Source organism: Mastigoproctus giganteus, chromosome 12, assembly GCF_048544385.1.
Source record: "Mastigoproctus giganteus isolate SK-2022 chromosome 12, ASM4854438v1, whole genome shotgun sequence".
Classification (NCBI taxonomy): domain Eukaryota; kingdom Metazoa; phylum Arthropoda; class Arachnida; order Uropygi; family Thelyphonidae; genus Mastigoproctus; species Mastigoproctus giganteus.
In genome coordinates, this window is record NC_143586.1 from 18,170,042 (window position 1) to 18,192,086 (window position 22,045).

Genomic DNA, 22,045 nt, shown 5'->3' on the forward strand with positions numbered 1-22,045 from the left:
CGCCATCTATCGTCATATTTCATAGCAATAACTTCTTACGCCATCTATCGTCATATTTGATAACAAATTTTTCTGCCATCTATGGTCATAATTGATAACTAATTTTTTTAAAGACAAATTACTGTAGTTATTTTTATAAATACAAAAAATAAACGGTGAATGTTTACGTAAATATAAACACAAACAAAGTGGAACAGGAAAAAATCATTTAATATTTTAAGGAGGGGACATTTTTTTTTTTTTTTACAAACACTCTTTCAGTAGTAAATTATTTAACATGCACTCTTAGGCCTATGAATCTTCTAAGTCACTTGTATTAACACACGTGTTCTCGTGAAAAGTGAAGATGGGTTACCGTGACGGCTGTTGCCATGGCTACCAATGAAGATTGCACTAGATTTTTGGTGTGTGTGTGTGTGTATGTATATTCGTGTGTGTGGACGTCTTAAAGCCAGCCAAAATCTCTTCCAACAATTTCACAAAATCTTGTATTGAAAGGGCGATAAAAGTCCCTTAATTGCCTTATCGTTGAGGAGGCAATATCGGGGTGAGTCCGGCCCTTAGTTTTTCCTAAGCAATGGGGGTTGCCGTTCCCCTCCGACTTCTTTAAACACGGAAATCCTTTGGTTTCATTGAAATAGAAATGTTTGTCCGTTATAACTCTTTTCAGTCCCAGAAAATCCTGCACGCGGGCCATTTCTCCCGCGGGGTCATTGATTAACGTTTCGCCACTCACAAAATGGATCTGATGCAGCGTGAAGTAGCGTAGCCACCACTCCAGATAGCGGGCGTATACACCAATTCGGATGGCACTCCAGGATGTGTCCACCTGACCCACGGAGTTATTCCGAAAAGCCATCTGTTCAAAAGACGGGGTCCCCCGTCTCTTGCTGGCCGTTTGGGTGTAGTCCGAAATCGCTCTGGTTACAGGGTCCCTCACCACCACCACCAATTTCACCTCTGGGGACATTGCGTGAATCCTTTGGGGTACTTCCCTCGTGATAAAGTAACTTGGAGTCTTCTCCATGGTGATCTGACCGGGTAGACTAGGAGGCATCTGTTGTCTGCAAATAAAAAAAAAAGTAAATTAACACGAAACTATAAGGGGAAAGATATAAGGGGGAAAAATGAACTTTATACATAATAATTAAAGCACGGTGCTGCCATCTACTGGAAGATTGCGAACACTCCACCGGAACTCTTAGGCCTAACTGTTCTGAGATCGCTGTCTAAAAACCAGACGGATATCCGCACGCGTTCATTGGACGTATGACCTTGTGAATGGGTCAAGGGTCATAACGGATGAGCGGACTTGACTGGCAGCTACAGATCGCTGCGATGTGGGTTACAATGGGGAAGCGAGGAGGAGAATTTTCTTATATAGCACAAGACGCAGTCTGGGTTCACTTGAGCAAGGAGCGCGGTTTGGAATGGGGGGGGAATCCGTGAAATATGAACTCGAGGAACACGAGGCAAAGCCAGACTTCAAGCTGACCTTCGGATGACCTTTAAAGAACTACTGCATCCTTTTTCAGCGAGATCAGATCGAAGAAAAGTTAAGGGTTGTAGATAAGCAGTGAGAAACCCTCCGTTAATGCACCTTAGGGTTCAGGGGAAACAAAATATCGCCCCCCCCCACCTCCCTCTGTCTAACAAAGGCCAAAAGACAGTTTCGAGAGTGTTCACAATGAACCGCATTCCAGGCCATACAAAAGATGAAAGATGGGTTGCCATTGGCAACTTGCCAACAGTGATAGTATTGTTAAAAGCGGAGAGGAAGGGATTTTTCGTTTTCTTGGAATCATTAATCGTGGTAATGTTCGTTTTGTTGAACATCTGTCTTGGAATATTCTATAAACATTAATCTTCTTAAAAGGCAGCGTTTCTTGTAATGAGTATTTCATTTTAGAGAAATTGAAATCGGTACAGAGACAAAAGGAAGAATCGTTTGCTTTGAAGGCATGGTGGTTTTTTTTTTTTTTTTTTTTTTTTAACATACACGATAGAGCAGACATCTGCGGTCCCCGATGGTGCAATGTCTCCATCTGGAAGGGCTTTCTGTGGACATTGCTGATTCCGTTAAAAGCCATTGATTGAAAACCCTAGACATTGTCTGCGCCGATACTTCAGTGAACTCCCCCACACAGAACCAACTTTCACACTCATACATTCACACTCTTACATGGCCATTCGCTCACCGTTTTGTTTACACGTGTTTTTATGTACCCTTCAGGGTCCTACTTAGGTCAGTAACAGACGTTATTGGGCATTCTACTGCGCCGATCAGCTTTGTCCGCTAATCGTTTACGTCCATATATGTCACAGTGATGCTCGCAAATTTTGAAGGAACTCAGTCCATTCTTTATAGGTGGGTGGAAAGCGATAGTAAAGTAATTAATTATTATTAATTAAATAAGGCGGGGCTAAGCTGGGGTGGATGATGAGACTCTTTTACCTGTCGTATTGCACCGGTAGAAGAGTCTCATCAACCGGTGCAATACCAGCACTTTGCTTATTGGAGGCTTGAAGTGGCGAAACTTCAAGCCTCCAAATCGAAGCATCGACCAGTTAAGTTTATAAAAGTTGTACTTATATGGTTGGAGAAAAAAAACGCTCAGGATTGGTCCTCAGCAATTACAGAATGCAAGATGACATTCTGTACTGAGAACATGCAAGATGAAACGTTCAACAGAATTGGTCGTTGAGGTTGTCACGGACATTCTCTCAGATATGCCAGACAAGCTGTACTTGCTACCTGGGAGTCGAAAACGCTAATGGAACTGATATTCGGGTCACATTCAAGTCAAGTGGACCCAATCAAGAATGCAAAATGGGATGATCCACGAGATTTCTTTTCTTCTTTTCTTTGGTCGGACTGCTATTTCAAAACGTCTGATGTCAACGTTTGCTCAGATCGTGTCAGTTAAATTATTCTTGAAGGAATGGAATCCTTTATCCCACACTCCACTTTAAAATCTTGTCCCTTATCTAAACCTTGGTTTTCCAATAAATGTGCTAAGGCTGTCCAAGAGAAGAATGTTGCATATCGTAAGTGGCTTCTTTCCAATTCTTCAGTTTCATTTTCTGCCTACACCAAAGCTCGCAACAATTGTAAAGCAGTTATTAATCAGTCCAAACTAGAGTTTGAACAGGCTAAGAGTAGAAAACTTGCTTCTTGCCCTAATGGTAGTTGAGCATTCTGGTCTCTTGCCAAAGCTATTGGCCGCAACTTTTGCCCATCTCTGCTCCCACCTCTGTCCAAACCAGATGGTTCTGTTGTCACTTCAGCCAAAGATAAAGCTGACCTGCTAGCATCCCATTTTTCTTCCAACTCATGTTTTAATGATCTTTGTAAAACACCTCCCACCATTCCCAACACACTCCATTCAGTGCCTCCTGTGGTCTTCCGTCAAAAGGATATCAGAAGGATTTTGATGAATCTCGATGCTAAGAAAGCTCCAGGTCCTGATGGTATTTCTCCACTTGTTCTCAAAACCTGTGCTCCTGAACTTACTCCTATTCTTTGCCGTCTTTTTTCACTTTCTTATTCCAAAGGTATCTTTCCTTCTGCTTTGAAATTTGCTCATATCCAGCCAGTTCCTAAAAAGGGTGACAAGTCCCTCACATCCAATTATCGTCCCATTTCAATGGAAAAGTTCGGTGAAACACAAGTAGATGCTCTTGACATCTCAAAGGCTTTCGATCGTGTTTGGCATAAAGTTCTTCTAAACAAGCTTCCATCTTATGGTTTGCCAACTGTTTTTAGTAATTGGTTATCCAGTTTTCTCTCTGATCGCTCACTGAGGGTGATGGTAGATGGCTCTCTGTCTTCTAACTTCTCCACTAATGCCGGTGTCCCCCAAGGTTCAGTTCTTTCCCCCACTCTTTTCCTCTTGTATATTAATGACCTTCTTCCATTGACTGGAAATCCTATCCATAGTTTTGCCGATGATAACACATTGCATTCAACTTTCCGTTTTGAGAAACCTTGTCCTGCTCAATCAGCTTCGACTTCTCGAAAATCTGCTATCAATTCCTTAAATGCCGATCTTCAGGTAATTCTCCAGTGGGGCAAAGACAACTTAGTTTATTTCAACCCTTCTAAAACTGAGTCTTGTCTCATATCTCGCAAAAAGGATTCTTCTGCTCCTATGCTTATCTTTAGTGACACTCCGATTTCTAGGCAAAATGATATATCTCTTTTGGGGATTACCCTGACTTCTAATCTCTCTTGGCACAAGCACATTACAAATATTGCTTCCTCTGCATCTAAAAAACTTGGTTTTCTCTTTCGCTCTCGGCGTTACTTTATTCCAAACAACTGCTCACTCTTTACAGATCGCAAAACCGCCTTACCATGGAACATTGTTCCCACATCTGGGGCGGTGTCCCCAAAGCCTCTCTCAGACTTCTAGAATCCATTCAAAAAAGGGCAGTTAGGTGTGCAATACCAGGCGATCCTGGACAATTATGCACTTTCAACATTATGACAATACTTCGGGGAAGGCCCATACCTGTATCAGCAAGACAACGCTCCATGCCATACTTACTGCTCGGGTCGTAACAGGGTGGTTTGAGGACATGAGTGCGGAACAGTTGAATTGGCCAGCCCAGAATGTTGATCTGAATCCTATCGAGCATCCTTGGTATGTATTGGATCGTGGGGTACGTGCACGTAGCAGTGTATATGTATAAAGATATACAATTCTGTTCAATAAAGAATACTTTTTTATGAACAACTGTACTGCTTGCTATTTCTAGCTGACTTGTGGAATTCAAGACGAAACCAAGATTCTGTTTCAAGAAAATATCAGCTAAAGTATATGAAATGTTAAAAGAGGATTATCGTGAATCTATTCTTCCGTATAGCGCAGCTTGAAGGTGGTTTATAACATTTAAAGATGGACATTATTCAATCACAAAAATCAGCGTCCAGGAGCTCCAACCACTGCTGTCACCACAGAAATCATAAACATTGCTTCTGTAATCGTGAGATTACAGAAGCAGTGTTTATGGTTTCTGTTCATTTTGTCGAGCAGTGTATAATCATTGGTCTTTATATGGTAAGAACCAATTAGTCGAACAATTTCAACCCTGTTGAACCATGTCCCAGATGCATCGGTTACCATAGAGAAGAATAATGCTTTGTAATAAAGCATCAACGTCTCCTGGACAGCACCAGTCAGATCTTGACATTCCTGCATCATAATGTGAATGGGACTTAAACACCCTTTAAGTCCCATTCCCACTGGATGCAAAAATTGAGTTTTTCATCCAGTAAAAAGGGATGGTGAAGGATTCATCAAATAGGGGATGAGTGCACCATCAAATAAAGATGATGCACTTCCCACCGCCAATACCTGATGGACTCCAAAACAATATTGAAATTTTGCTCAAATTCAGCTCAGTTTGAGGTCTATAAGACTATTTAATTCGTCTCAAGATTTTCAAAAGACGTAGTGTCTTTAAGGAGGTTTTTTTCCTCACCAAAGAAACTTCGTTGTTCTATTATAATTCCTCCTTCGAGAAGCGTTTCCTTTCATCTCTCAGCCCGAAACATTTCTTGCATTATTGGCTTTTCTAGTCAGTTCTTCGACCGGAATCTCACCCGGTGCAATTTCCTGTTTTCGTTGCCCCTGGTAACTATTTATAGTTTTTACCTCCACCTTCCTCTACGGCGTCCTCCCCACACCGCGCATTCCTTCCCCCAAAGTGCCCTTGTATCAATCAGGGAAGGACAAAGAGAGAGAGAGAGAAAGAAGAGAAGAGAAAGAGCCACAAATCAGAGCTTTGATTTCCTTCCAGCGGAAGTGTTCCAGCTTACCAAGTTTCCAAGAAATGTTTCTTCTGCGCATTAATACTATCTTTCTCTCCAAGTCACCATTGCTGTGTCTTTCCATTTTGGGCGCGTCCAATAAAATCGACGATCCCAGATTTGTCTTCCCATTGATCGAAATCAATCGAAGATTTGCATTGAGTCCATCTTTGGTGCGATGGATCCATCCGGCCAGGGGGTGTTTATACGCGGCACCGACGAAATCGGTTAAAAGTTCTAATCGAATAGCGATGTCGCAGTCAATTGGGGATATGAAAAGGGGCCGGCGCGATTACCATAATGTAAGGGACAGACAGGATGCGGTGGAAAGAGATCTGGAGATGACCACCTTTATCAGCGCCATAAAAAATTCCATCCGCGAGCTAACAGGAAGCCTTCGATGATTCGCGGGCTCAACCGTAGCAGCCGGGTGGGGGATTGCGGAGGGGGGTGGAGGACGAGAACTCGTTCTGCAGTCCGGAGGTTGCAGGTGTGCGGTTGGGGTGGAGGCGACTTTTAGCGGCAGTTTTCTTCTTCAATGGCGGAGTCTGAAGAAATCAATTCTTCGAAAGTCTTCGCCGTGAAAGACCCGCACGCGAAGAGTCGCTTCCGGCACTCCGTTGGAAACGCAATTGGCGGTGAATGGGATCGGCGCTCGTGAAAAGAGGAAAGTTTCTTCGCTTCTTATCTTCGCTCTTCACTTCCTTCCGCCTCTCTTTCTTTCCACCAACTGCGGCCACATTTCAGAACTGCTCGTGGCCTTCCTGCGATTTCGGCAAACAAGCTCGGCTCGTCAACAACCTCAAAAGGACAGACCCCCCCCCCCCGCCCCCCTTTCATTGCCCGCCCCAATCGGCGAAAAGTGTTCCTGGAAATTAAGCGCTGCGAGGAGGGCTCTTCGGCGGATGTCGTTGTGCGGGTCAAGTGACATTACCACCCCCTCCTTCTGTCTCTTCCATCCTTTGTTTCTCTTTCTTTTTGTGCGGCCTCACTTCTTCTGTCTCTTTTAGCTCTCTTCCTCGTTTCATTTCCCCTTTCGTTTCTTCTTTCTCTATCGGTCTATTTCTCTCTTTCAGTACATCTTTCTGTCTCAGTTTCTTCTGTCTCTTTCTATCTTTTTCTTTCCTTATGCCTACCCCCTTCCTCTCTCTCTCTCTCTCAGTTATTCGTCTCTCCTGTCCGTCTGTCTTTTTCTTTTTCTCCGAGTCTCTTTTCTTCGTTTATGTCGTTTCAATTTCTTTGTCTTCTTGTCGTCCACAGTTTATCTCTCTCTCTCTCTCTCTCTCTCTCTCTCTCTCTCTCTCTCTTCACTCTGTTTCTTTCTCCTTTTCAGTCTATCTCATTTTCTTTTAACCCTAATCACTTCTCGATTATTTTTCTACTCTTCTCTCTTTTTCCTCCATCTTTTTCTCTGTTCCAATTCCTTCTCTCCTTTTATCTTCTCATTCTCTCTTTTTCTTCTCTTTGTACCTGTGTATTTCTTTCTCTGTTCCTCTGTCTCCTTTTCCTTCCATTTTCCATCTATTTCTTTCTGTCTGTCTTTCTTCTCACTCTCTGTTTCTGTCTCTTTTGCTTTCTCTTTCTATTTCTGTCTCCTTTGACTTCTCTTTCTTTCCATTTCTTTCTATCTTTCCCATTCTCTCTGTCTCTGTCTCTCTCTCATCTTACTATCCATTTCTTCCTTTCTATTTCATCTTCTCTATTTATCTCTTTTTCTTCTCATTCTATCCATTTCTTCTCTGTCCATTTCTTTCTTTCCCTCTTTCTATCTGTTTCTTTCCGTTTCTTTTTTCTTTCTTTCTATTTCTGTCTCTTCTCTTTTTATCTCTTTCTTTATCTCTCTTTTTCTCCTCATTCTGTTCATTTCTTCTGTTTCTGTTCAATTTCTTTCCGTCTCTTTTTCTTCTCTTTCTGTCTCTTCTCATTCTGTCCATTTCTTTCTGGCTCTCTTTCTTTTCTTTCTATCCACTTCTTTCCTTCTCTTTCCACTAATTTTTTTTTTGTGTCATCTGTCTTCTATTTCTATCCATTTCCTTCTCTCTCTTTTTTCTTTCTTTCCATCTATTTTCAGTGTTTTTTTTTCGTCCATTTCTTACGTCTCCCCTTTCTGTCCATTTATTTTCTCTTTTCGTTCATTCCTTTCTGTCTCATTTATCTTCTCTTTCTATACATTTCTCTATCTCTCTCTCTCTCTTTTCTGTGATCTTTCTATTTGTCTCTTCCTTTTCTTATGGCCGAATCTCTCTCTTTCTGCCAAGAGTCCTTCCTCGGTCCGTGCTTGCCGTGCTTGCTATTCTGTTCCTGTTGTGATTAGGCCCTCGTCAATGTCTCTTCCATTGCAACATTCTGTTTGTTGAAACCAAACTGAATTAACCGAACCAAACCCGATAACTGTGCGTCGCAGGGGAGGGGGGGGAGTTTCTCACGACAGCTGTCCACCTAGCGGTGTCTGTGCGCATCAACAGCAGCACCCGTGCTTTGGGTGCGCAGTCGATTCCCCCACGTGGTTCGTTTCAGCTGCAGCAGCCATCGGAAAGGGGGAGTTGGCTGGAATTTGTGTTTTTCGGAGGTGGGAGACTCATTGATTTCCCCTTGAGGGAACCCTGTAAAGGAGTTCGTCATTGGCCCGAAGACAGGGCCGTGTCAATATTTAAGGATCCCCATTAGCGCGGTATTTGCATAAGTCATTAATTACGTGTCGTGTTTGACCGACACACACGCACGTTCCGCACGTTTATTCGCTCTCAGGTCAAACACCCTTCTGTTGAGTGCGCGCGCCACTCGGCAACTCTCTTCTTCCCTCTTTCTGTCCAACCGAAACCCAGCTATGGTTTGTCATTCTCTCTCTTTCGATGTTTTACTCTTTCTCTCTTTTCTTAAATTATTTTCTTTTAAATTTCCATTCAGAGTTGAGTTGTGGATCGCCAAAGGGTGTTGTCGCGGCTCAAGTGGCGAGTGAATGGCGTTTCTGGGTCCCGAGCCTACCCTACCCCTTAAATATCCGAAAAAATAAAAAGTGCTTTTCTTTGTGAGCGCTTTGTCGTTCGTTTCTTCCCCTGGTTTTTTCAGCCAACAAACCATCCAAATATACGTAATTCAAGTAATTTAAAACCTCATCGCTTTCGTTGCCTTGGCGTGAAAATCACCAAACCAAATCTCTCTCTCTCTCTCTCTCTCTCTCTCTCTGTCTTGTTTTTTCCCCCTGCCTTTTTATTTCTTTTTCTCCCCCCCATTATCCTGTGTCTTTCAATTTTTTCTCTTACTTCTCACATTTCTTCTTCATTTTCCTCTTTCTGTTTCTTTATCTCTCTCTTACCATCTCTGTTTCTCCCTCTGCCTTTGTGTTTCTTTTTCACTCTTACTATCTCTATTTCTCTCTCTCTTTCCTCTGCTTTTCCGCTTTTTTGTCTTTCTCTTACTATCTCTGTATCTCCCTTTGCATTTCTCATTCTTTCTCTCTCTTACTATCTCTATTTCTCCCTCCTTTACCTTGCCTTTATATTTCGTACTCTCTCATTTCCTCCTTCATTTTCCTGTGTCTTTTCCTCTCTTACTATCTCTATTTTTCTCTCTCTTTTCTCTGCCTTTCTGCTTTCTGTCTCTCTTACCTTCTCTGCATCTCTCACTCTGTCATTCCATTTCTTTTTTCCTCTCTCATTTATCTGCGTCTTTCAATTTATTTTTCTCTCTTACTGCCTCTATTTCTTCCTCATTTTCCTCTGCCTTTCTGTTTGTTTGTCTCGCTTACTATCTCTGTTTCTTCCTTTGCATTTCTTTTTCTCTTTTACTATCTCTCTCTTTCCTTTGCCTTTCTATATTTTTGTCTCTCTAACTATCTCTATTTCTCCCACTGACTTTCTCTTTCCTTTTCTCTCTTAGTCTCTCTGCCTTTCTCTTCCCTTTTCTCTGCCTTTCTGTTTTTTGTCTCTGTTACTATCTTTATCTCTCTCCTTCTGCCTTTCTGTTTCTTTTCTCTCTTTGTATCTCTGTTTCTTTCTCTGCCTTTCTCTTCCCTTTTCTCTCTTAGTCTCTCTGCCTTTCTCTTCCCTTTTCTCTGCCTTTATGTTTTTTTCTCTGTTACTATCTTTATCTCCCTTCCTCTGCCTTTCTGTTTCTTTTCTCTCTTGGTATCTGTTCCTTTTTCTGCCTTTGTCTTCCCTTTTCTCTCTTAGTCTCTCTGCCTTTCTCTTCCCTTTTCTCTCTTTCTATCTATATTTCTCTCTCTGCCTTTCTGTTTTTTTGTCTCTGTTACTATCTTTATCTCTCTCCCTCTGTCTTTCTTTTTCTTTCTCTGCCTTTTTCTTCCCTTTTCTCTCTTAATATCTCTATTTCTTCCTCCTTTTCCCCTGCCTTTCTCTTTCGTATTATCTTGTTTTTCTCCAAAATTTTCCTGTGCCTTTTTAATTTCTTTTTCTCTCTTACTATCTCTATTTCACTCGCTCTTTCTTCTGCCTTTCTATTCTTTCTATCCCCTCTTACTATCTCTGTTTCTCCCTCTGCCTTTCTGATTATTTCTCGCTCTTACTATCCGTATTTCTCACTCTGAATGGAAATGTGGTCATATCTACAGGCCCTTCCCAAAAGAAAAAGGGCGACTTCTATTCAGAAGTTTAAGTGGATGCTGTACACAATCCATCAGCAGCTTTGCATGCAGGCAAACCACCCCAGTTGAATGTCATTGTGATCATACAAGATGATGAGACACGTTGTAGAAGGGATGATAGGGGGAGAGGGAGGGAGGGGGGAATGCAGTGGCAGGTAACGCGTCAGGAAATATTGCCACGTCGCTTGTCAAAATTTCAGAGAACAGAGGTTGTGTTTTTCTTTCTCTCATCCTCCGCTCTTTGCCACACACACACACACGCAAGCACGGCAACCCTCGTATCCAGGGAGGCATGCAGGCGCGCGCGCACGCACACACACACACACACACACAGACGCACGCACACTGGCATAATACCGCAGCCAGTTCCGTAGCAACCCAGGCAGGCGGAAAATCCGCTGTCCCCGCCGCATTCAGCTCGGGGAGAATATTGATCATTGGTCTCATAGAACGCGGGTCACCGCCAAGGAGGTTAGCGAATTAAACTATCGGGAAAGTGACACAATGGCACGGGAACACATGACGCGAGACTCCTACCGGGCCACATCAAAGGCCACTGATGTATGCTTCGGACAGATTTAATTTTCTCTGCCAGATCTGGATGCGCAGGAAGATGTAGAAACGGATTTTCTTCCACCAGAAAAAGTCCACCCCTCCTTCCCTCCGAGGGAACACGCGCAATGTTCAGGGCCTCTACTCTGCCAACTCATCTTCGACGTGCCTCTTACTACGTCCTTCTTACTAATTAAAATAGCCACGTGAATAGACAGAACGGCTAATTAATATCGCGAGATCTTTTTTTTTTCTTCTGAAGTGAATCCCGAAGTTCTTGTTGTCCCAGTGAATCGATAAATGTCAAAGTAATGGAAGAGACATTTTGGGAAGAACTCGAAACTCCCTAATTACTTTCATTTTGGGAAGGAATTCTCCAAAACCTCCCTAATTATTTTCAACCAATCCACTTTCTACCAGAACCATCAATCGTGTTGAAATTGGTTTAGCTTCAAGGTCCGCTTTGATATTCCCTCTGAGAAACAGTAATTCGGAATCTCCTCTGGCTTAAATCTCTCTACCACATTATGTAAAATTCATCTGCTACCTCTGTCGTTCTCCCAACTCCACTCGAAACTCCTTGACTGCTTGGAAACTCCACTTTCTCCAACCTAACTTGTGATTTGAATGTTCACAAATTCTCGGCCTCAGAATGCGAAATGGAATGATCTGCGATTTTTCTCTTCTTCTTTTCCTTGGTTGGATTACTGTCTTAAATCTTCTGATGTCAATGTTTGCTCAGATGGTGTCAGTAAAATTATTCTTTCCGGGATGAAATCCTTTGTTCTTGTCCAAATTTTCCTCTTGTCCAAATGGTAATTAGGTCATGTGGTCTAATTGAGAACTACATGAATTTGTTTACTTCCCTTCCCACACCAGGTGGAAAAGCCTTGGGTTCGAATCCCTTCAATGATGCGTCTTTAATCGAGTCAGAGCAATTAGCAGACACCATATACCAAAACCTCACAGCCTTAATGGCTTTGGAGTTTAACGAATAGCCAGCATCGTGAAGTCTTTTCTACCACAGAGACAGATATATCTAATGATCTATCTACCACAGATATATCTAATGAATTATATCTAATGAATTACACCAGAAATCCAACTACGAAACAAGGGATGTACTCCAAGTTCGGATGATGATGCCAACTATTCTCTTTGCAGTTCTGCTGGAACCATTCCTTGCAATAAAGCCATCCCATTCAGTTCTTTGACTAAATTTCAAAGAACACTTCCTAAAGACCAAGGAGTTCCATCTTGCATTATGAACCATCCTCAGGAACTCATAGGCTGCTTCTCACTACAAAAACTAAATGCAACTTGTATAAATCACCATAACCAGCACCACCCACTCAGGATGACACTCCCAACCTGGACTGATTAAGAGACGTTTCCATGGAACATCGTCCAACGTTTCAACACCTTACAGATTGATTCCAGTGAATGTCAGATCGTTCATGACCTTGTACCAAAAGCCATTAAAGCGATTCCTCCAAAGAAGTCCACCAGAAGGTCTTAGAAACTTTCCAGTGAATTACAGATATCAAAAACCTTCTTGATCATCAGCGATTTACCATTCATCTTCGATGGTGCAATTATTACAGTTGTACCTAGACACGCTAACTGTAGATAATCTTGATGAAAAATCATAGAAGCCGGGTCCCTGCAGAAGGCGTAAATCCTTCTTAAAAGATAAGTTGAAGTGTCTAAACCAATGTCAAGCAAAGATTTTGGAGGCCATTTGATTCTTAGCTTCACCGACTGATCCCCAAATTCAAATCTCAGAATTAGACTGGCAGATGAACTTGAATTGCCTTGTGGACTCCAAGGGATAAGTGGACCACAGTTTCTGTACCATGGTCTAAATCTAGGCCTGTTGACGCGCTGAAAATTAATTTGAACATTCCAGTTTGTATCATCATCGAAAATCCAGAAAGTACCTTAAACGAATCTAGAAAATTGTATTTTCTGGATTCGTTTTACTTGGGGATTGAAGTTCATTGCGACCACCCTTATAAGACCCTCCCACCCAAATGAAATTCATTTATATCCGTTCGAGTACAAAAGAAGTAGCGAAATTTAGGGGTCAAATGCCGGCTTTAACGCGACACACCATTGCATAGTGATCATTCCAGTAGCGTTTCTGTTCCTTCTCCCTGCTAGAAACGTAATTAAGACACAGCCGGTGTGTGTGTGTTGGGGAGGGGGGAGGAGTAGGTGGGTAAAGCGATGGGTTCCTTCTCACGACATCTCTACTCAGCCTAGAAGCTAACAGTACTCACGGGAAGAGAATGCCCTTCAAAATGAGGGTGAGGGATCTCGGAGGTGGACCTGGTAAGGAAGAATTGCAAGGGGGGAGTTAGTAATTAAGTGTAAAAAATGAGACACATTTCAGAATGTTAAGAATGCAGGGGGGAGGGGGGGAATGTGTCATTAACTGCCAGGGTTGTAGGGAAAATGTTCATCAGATGAATCGTCCTAATACATGGAGAACAAACGAATTGGCCTAATACGTGTATTAGGAGAAACCATGTCGAGGTATTAGGATATACTAATTATCCGAATGCCTAGAACGCAAACGGTGTCTTAATACGTGGAGAGCAAACGAATTGTCCTAATACGTATAGAATGTATTAGGAGAAACCATGTCCATGTATAAAAGAACAAACCATGTCCAGGTATTAGGACAAACGATGGCCATGCATTAGGACAAACGATGCCCACATATTAGGAAAAACCATGTCAATGTATTAAACAACCATGCCCGCATACAGTATTAAGACAAACCGGACGTGTTCAAGGAAGTAGGATAAATCAATTGTCCTAATACCTGGAACGCAAACGGTGTCGTAATACATGGAGAGCAAACGAATTGTCCTAATACATATAGAATGTATTAGGACAAACCTTGTCCATGTATAAGAACAAACCATTTCCAGGTATTAGGATATACTAATTATCCTAATACCTAGAAGGCAAATTGTGTCTTAACACATGGAGAGCAAACGAATTGTCCTAATACATATAGAATATACTGTATTAGGAGAAACCATGTCCATGTATAAAAGAACAAACAACGTCCAGGTATTAGGACAAACGATGGCCATGCATTAGGACAAACGAAGGCCATGTATTAGGACAAACGATGGCCATCTATTAGGACAATGCCCGCATACAGTATTAGGACAAACCATGTCCATGTATAAAAGAACAAACCACATCCAGGTATTAGGACAAAAGATGGCCATGTATTAGGACAAACGATGGCCATGTATTAGGACAAACGATGGCCATGTATTAGGACAAATGATGCCCACGTAATAGGACAAACCATGTCAATGTATTAAACCAACCATGCCCACATACAGTATTAAGACAAACCGGACGTATTCAAGGAAGTAGAATAAATCAATTCCCCTAATACTTGGAACGCAAACGGTGTCGTAATACATGGAGAGCAAGCGAATTGTCCTAATACGTGTAGAATGTATTAGGACAAACCTTGTCCATGTTTATAGCAAACCATGTCCAGGTATTAGGATAAATCAATTGTCCTGGAATACCTGGAACCAAAGTCATACCAAGGTATCTCTGCCCCAGAAGAAAAATTTTTCGGCGCCCTTTTACTAAGGATATATATATTTCTTGCCTCATTGTTCTTCTGTTTTTGACGCCCCTTAAGGAACGGCGCCCAGGAATGAGCTTACTAGCCCGTGCATTAATCCGCCACTGCCTGGAACCCAAACGAATTGTACAAATACGTGTAGAATGTATTAGGACAAACCATACCCATATACAGTATTAAGACAAACCAAATGTGTTCAAGAAATTAGTACAAATCAATTGTCCTAATACCTGGAATGCAAACAATTTGTCCTAATACATGGAGAACAAACAAATTGCCCTAAAACGTGTAGAATGCATTAGGACAAATCCTGCCCATGTATTAGGAAAAACTATGAACCCCAGGGGTCCGCAGACCCAAGTTTGGGAAACGCTGTATTAGAATAAACCATGCCCATGTATAAGAACAAACCATGCCCATGTATAAGAACAAACCATGCCCATGTATAAGAACAAACCATGTCCAGGTATTAAGATAAATCAATTGTCCTGGAATACCTATAATGCAAACGGTGTGTCCCAGGGCTGTGCAAATAAGGGGTGCAGTGGATGCGCCGCACCAGGGACCCCGATCTTGGAGCCCCAGTCGAGGGAACCATCAAAGTCTTAACATAAATAAACAAACCCCTTAACCCTTTTTGCATCTGAGTCACCAAGTACCTTTGCACAGGCCTGGTGTGTCTTAATACGTGTAGAATATATTAGGAGCCAAACCATAGCCATGTTTTGGGACAAACCATGTCCAGGTATTAGGATAAATCAATTGTCCTGGAATAACTGGAAAGAGAACGAATTGTCCTAATGCGAGTAGAATGCATTAGGAGGACAAACCATGTCCAGGTATTCGGTTGAACCAATAGTCCTGGAACACTCAGAGCTCAAACGAATTGTCCTAATATGTTCTAAACATGTTAGGACAAACGTTGCCCATGTATTAGAACAAACCAAGCCCATGTATTAAAACGAACTATGCCCACATTCAGTATAAGAACAAACCGGATGTGTTCAAGGAAGTAAGATAAATCAATTGTCCTAATACCTGGAACCTAAACGATTTGTCTTAATACATGGAGAACAAACAAATTGATCTAATACGTGTAAAATGTATTAGGACAAACCATGCCCATGCATTAGAAGAAACCATATCCACATACAGTATTAGGACAAACTGCATATGTTCAAGAACTAGGATAAATCAATTGTCCTAATACCTGGAACGCAAACGATTTGTCCTAATACCTGGAACGCAAACGATTTGTCCTAATACCTGGAACGCAAACGATTTGTCCTAATACATGGAGAACAAACAAATTGGTCCAATACGAGTAGAACGTATTAGGGCAAACAATGTCCGTGTATTAGGACAAACCATGGCCATGTATTAGAACGAACCATGCCCATGTATTAAAACGAACCATGCCCATGTATTAAAACGAACCATGCCCATGTATTAAAACGAACCATGCCCATATAGAGTAAAGTATAGGATAAACCGGATGTGTTTAAGGAAGTCAAGGAAGTAGGATAAATCAATTGTCCTAATACCTGGAACGCAAACCATTTATCCTAATACCTGGAACGCAAACCATTTATCCTAATACATGGAGAACAAACAAATTTACCTAATACGTGTAGAACGTATTAGGACACTTTTTTTCACAAGTTATACCAATGATCGCGTGTTCCTGTCAAGTGGTATATAGGGCGGGATTTACATATAAACTAAACAAGCTACAGCTTAGGGCCTCTCATTACAAGGGGCCTAGCTCCATTTAAAAAAATAATAATCCTTTTTTTTTAATATTGTCAGAGGTGAACTCTAAGAGAGAAGGGCCTCATACGTGTTATAGCTTAGGGTCACAACAAGCTTAAATCCGGCCCTGGTAGTATACATTAATGGGAGCAGAAATGTGCGCAGTTTTCCGAAATAAATTTGTATGCGGGCAGACGTACAAATTGAGTTATCTTTCGAGAATACTCACCAGTTTATTAAGCGAAATGGGGGAAGGGGGGTGCAAGGTAGAGTGTGACAGTCATATATCAACCCGTAAGGAAATTGTGGCAGCGCGTATATATTAAAAGGACGTTGCCATGACAACAGCCAGGGACAGAAAGTGTTTATGTACGTGCGGGTAATACTCATTAAGGCAACAAGCGATGTATTCGCTCCATTCTTGCATATTGTGCAAGCGAGATTGCAGAATTTACTCGCCCGCCGCTTCTCTCGACCTCGATTGCGAGTAACCTTAGCCGCCGCATTTCGTATTACGGATGAGCGAGGGCTCCCTTTTCCTGCAGGCGACTCTAATGACTCCCGTGAGGTACGGGAAGAGTCACGCAAAAAAGAAATCATGGCAGATCGTCTGAGGTGTACAAAACTTTTGCTGATATTTCAACAAGGTGTAAGTTATTTGGAAGCAACTGCGCATGTCTAAAGAAAAAAAAAGAAAGATAAATCGACACTCGATCGTTGAGTCCTCTATCGGAGACTGGAAGAATTTCTAATTTTATCGCCTATTCTGTTCTTTCCTGTAGAATGTCCTATCATAGAGGGCGCTACTATCACCAAGCGATAATTACTTGGGTTTTGTTGCTGTTTAATTTTCGTTCTCTTTTCGTAATTGTGGAAAGCGGAAGACTTTTTTACTTTCTCGACACATGCGCAGTGCCGCGAATGTCATCAATACATCTTGAGTTCCCTATTGTCGGAATGCGCAATATTTTATCTTTTGTTTTGCTCTTCGGAGCTTCCACCATCGAACAATGGACGAACAGTTTGCCCATCAGAGTCCATAAATCACTTCGATCGCCTCTGGCGTTCGCAAGTAGCCTTCAATAATTAGCAGTTGATTAATTAGCCGTAATCTCCATTGTCGGGCAGACGATATTGTTCCAGAGGTGAATTTTATTTTCAAATAATTTATCACTTACGGGATTGCCAGTGACACGTTTCATTATTCACCACAAGACGACTCGTAAGGAACCGGCAGAGGATTAGGGAAGTGGGTGGAGGGAGGGAGGAGGGAGGGATGTTTCTTGTTAATGTGTTGTAAAGGCACGATCTTCGCTGATTTCAACTGCAGCATCCACCATCCATCCGAGCGCATCCACATTAAGTCTACGAGAGACCATGCATTAGTGAGGGGGGGATAACTATTGCCTCCCTCCAGTTAGCTCCCGCTCCCTACTCCCACCGTCAGCTGCAGTCAAGCTAACTGGAGGGAATAATGCTGCTGGGGTAGGGGGGGGGGAATCTGTAATCGCACGTAAGATGACTTTTAGACAGGAGTGAACGATCGTAAAGTTTAATTGAGAATGGGATATTCATTAAAAGCTGGTGGAAATGATTTAGGATTAGCGAATGGGGAGGGGGGAGATAAAGATAAAGAGATGGAAACAGAGGAACATAAGGTGTGTGTGAGAGAGAGAAAGAGAAAACAGAGACAGAGGGAAAAAGATACAATGATAGAAAGACAGAGAGATATAAAGAAATACAAAGATAAAAAGACAAAGAGACAAAAAAAAAAACAGATAGAAAGACAGAGAGAAAGAAAGAGATGCAAAGATATAGGGAATTAAGAGAGAATAAAATAAGCAGAGGAGAAAGAGAAAGAGCGAGATAGGAAAGGAAAGAAAAAAAGAAAGTGAAAGACAGATAAAAAGATAGAGAAAGGAAGATAGTGAAATTGAAAAGCGAGATAAAGAGATAGAAACAGAGGAACATAAGGTGTGTGAGAGAGTAAAAGAGAGAGCGAGAAACAATGAAAGAGTGAAATAGAAGAAAGAGATACAACGATAGAAATACATAGAGATAAAGAAACAGACAGAAAGACAGAGAGAAAGAAAGCGATACAAAGAGAGAAAGACGGAGAGGTAAAGAAATACAAAGATGAAGAGGGAGAGATTAAAATAAATAGAGGACAAAGAGAAAGAGCGAGATAAGAAAGGAAACAAAAAAGAAAACGAAAAACAGATAGAAAGAGAGAAATAAAGAGATAAAAATGCAGAAAGGGATAGAAAGAAAAACTTTGTATTTGATAGAAATACAAAGGTACAGCGACAGACAGAGAGAGAGAGAGAGAGAGAGAGAGAGAGAGAGAGAGAGAGAGAGAGAGAGAGAGAGAGAGAGATTGAAATAAACAGAGGAGAAAGAACGAAATGGGAAAGAAAAAAAGAATGTGAAAGTCTGATACAAAGCGAGAGAGAGAAATATACAAAAATACAGAGGACGAGAGAGAGAGAGAGAGAGAGAGAGAGACAAAGGGAGGAGAAATTAAAACAGAGCGACAAAGACAGAGAGAGAGAGAGAAAGACAAAAAGACAGAAAGATAAAGATATACAAAATGACAGAGACAAAGAGAGAAATAAAAACAGAGCGACAAAGACAGAGAGACAGAGAGAGAGATTAAAAAATAAACAGAAGAGAAAGAACGAAATGGGGAAAGGAAAGGAAAAAATAAGGAGAAAGACAGATAGCATGTGAGATAAAGAGGTAAAAAGATAGACAGGCAGAGATATAAATGTGATGCAAAGATAGAAGATAGAGATAAAGATATATATATATATAATATATATAGATAGATAGAAAGACAAAGAGATAAAGAAATACAAAGTTAGAAGAGAGAGAGAGAGAGAGAAAGAGATTAAAATAAACAGAGGAGAAAGAACGAGAGATAGAAGAGGAAACTTAGACCGGGGTTCGAGCCCGTCACCACCAATACGGAGGATGCGGAAAGGTCAGGGAATGACCACCGCATATTACCGGAGCAATATGGCCTTAGTTGCTAATGCTCCAAACCAAAACAACAACAACAACAACAGAAGAGGAAGAAAGAGAGAGTAGGCGAGATAAAAGAAATGAGCAGAATAAACGAAATAAGTGAGGGAAATTGAAATACAAATTGAAAGAGAGAAAGAAATTGAAATCATAAAGATAGGGATTTATATCGAAAGGGACGGATATAAAGATACAACTGGATAGAAAGATAAAGAGGGGAAATGGAAATAGAGGGAGGAAATGGACAATAAGCAATAGAAAGATGGAGAAAGAACAGAGTGAAATAGAAAAGAGAGAAAGGGGGGGGGGGGGCGGGAGAATCAGTGATAAAATGAGGAGAAACGAAGGCAGCGAAATAGAAGAGAGAGAGAGAGAGAGAGAGAGAGAGAGAGAGAGAGAGAGAGAGAGAGAGAAAGAGAGAGAGGTGGGGGGGATATCAGTGATAAAAAGACGGAGAAACGAAGACAGCGAAAATAGAAGAGAGAGAGAGACAATAAATAATGTTAATTAGAGAGAATTTATTGGTGTAACTGGACTGGCTGCTCTTTCAATTTTCATTTCTCTCTCTCTCTCTCACTCTCTTTCTCTCTCTCTCAAAGTGCAATTCGCTTTAGACTAAACTGTTTTCAGGGGAAGAACGAAAATGTATTCCTGCCCCCCCCCCCTAACAAACGTCACTTTAGGACTCGGGTCCAGATCGGAGAAGTTTCACGCAGATAGTAACAATTTTTATTACTTAATGGCTCTTAAAAAATATTTTCCCTTAAAGAGTCCCAAAAGAAGCATATGGAAGAGAAAAAGGAAGAGAGAGAGAAGAAAGGTCACATTAAAATTGAAAGCAATGAAAGGAGGAGGGGGAGATCGAGACCAGGTTTCGTTCTGCAACAAATTTACACAAGAAATGGGCACCCACCTGTACCACTCGAGTCCTCTGTGGTAGAAGCGGTCGAAGAAGTGCGTCTCTGGTCCAGTAGCCCGGATGTCGGGGTGCAGCCTCAGGAAACTCCAGCAGGGCCCTCGTCCCACACTTCTTCACCCCGATGATCAGAGCCTGAGGTAGTCTTTTGCTGATGAACGCTGCCGAGTCCCGGGTCGACACCACACCTCTGCTTCCCGCCCTAAGTCCGGCATTCCTCGGGGCCCCCACGGGATGGGACCCGTTGGCCTCCCGCAGAAGAGTTCACGACCACGGCGAGATGGTGCTCCTCCGAGCCGACCTCCGGACGCTCCTTGATGCTCCGGGGCAACCACGCACTCACCGCATAGTCTCCGGGATTCCACGAGCTCCCGCCGGCCTGCGGGTCTGCTGCGCACGGAAGTACGCGTCCGTTCGAGAGTCGGACACCAGAAGGTGGACGCTGTCGGCGTTGGTGATGAGGGCGTACGAGGTCAGGGCGTACCAGTGTAGCACATAATCCCGCAGCACATTACCGTTAGCAGAAACCCCCTGCGAAACTCCGACCACCACAGCGTCTGCATGCTGGCCACTCGCCTAAACCGCACGATCACACCACGGCAACCACCTCCCGAGCCTCGTGAACATCGAAATCCCTTTCTTCGACTCCATCTTTCGAGTCCTATTTTTTTTGCCACGTCGTGTATATACCGAAATAAGATCTTCCGCGACTGCACGCGGCCAATGTCACTCCGACTAAATGTTGTCAATTGCACGTACCTGCAGACCAAACGATGAATGGTGGCTCGCGATAATTGCGCGTGGTTGTCATGGTTACGGCCGCGCTGGGCTATTAGAATTCCGGGCACTCGAACGGTAATTAGCGAGGTACGCGACGGGCCCTTTCCCCTTAATACCGCCGTAGACACACCCACACGGGATTTTTTTTTCACGCGCTTCGACAACACCATCGTGTACTCCATAAGGGGACGTCTAACGGAAGACGAAGGGGGGTTGCAAAAAGTGAAATACGGAATGCCAGGTGTTCCGTGTCCCGACACATGTCACAGATAATCTGGCTGGCGATACGCGTACAATCCACAGGTACCGGGCCGTCGTCTGCCGACACTGCACGTCCTTCTGTTCCATCTTTTGGCAGTCTTGACGCTCCACTCGCAAATGCGATCGGAAGTTTGTGACACCGGCGAAACGAGGTTGAGGGTTGGAGTGGGGTGGTCGCAGTTTCACCCTCTGCCGTATGCGTCGGGGTGCGCAGCGGCACACAGGCGACCACGCTCGAACGGGAGAAATAATGAAATGCGAAGAGAAGGTTCAAGGAACGTCAACAGCTGAAGAACGAGCTACTGCGCCCCTCTACCGGCAAATGTGTCTCTGCTGCCGAATTGATTGTGTTTGTTTGGTGCGGCCCTGGTTTAACTGATGTGTGGACTGTTTATTAGCACACACTCTGATTGAAGACTTCTCCCCCCCATCTCAGGTGGGGGGTTAGGGGGATCTTTTATGTTTTTTAATTTCATAATTTGCATTTTTTTTTTAATATTGTATTTAAACTGTTGTGGCTGCCATTTATAATTTTATCAACAATAGTTTACGAGTATTCTTAAAGACTGATGGGTTGAGGGTTGGAAGTGGGAAGAAACTTGTTGACTTCTTTCATGCTGCATCCTCCCCCCCAAAAAAGAGGAAAATATCGTAGCAAAGGTAAGTGTAAGAAAGTAAACGTCTGTGTGATAGGGAGTGGAGAGTTTTTAAGAAACA

The 22,045-nt window shown here is 42.5% G+C and overlaps 1 protein-coding gene across 1 annotated transcript; it reads right to left on the minus strand.

Annotated features, from left to right (window-relative positions):
• Nucleotides 1-229: 229 nt before the first annotated feature.
• Nucleotides 230-21,098, minus strand: LOC150076746 (heparan sulfate glucosamine 3-O-sulfotransferase 3B1-like). Its single transcript, XM_090386637.1, is given in 4 exon segments — nt 230-1,064; nt 20,285-20,373; nt 20,375-20,553; nt 21,047-21,098. Coding segments are annotated over 4 exon segments (939 nt in total). The 3' UTR covers nt 230-445.
• Between the last annotated feature and the right edge of the window lie 947 nt (nt 21,099-22,045).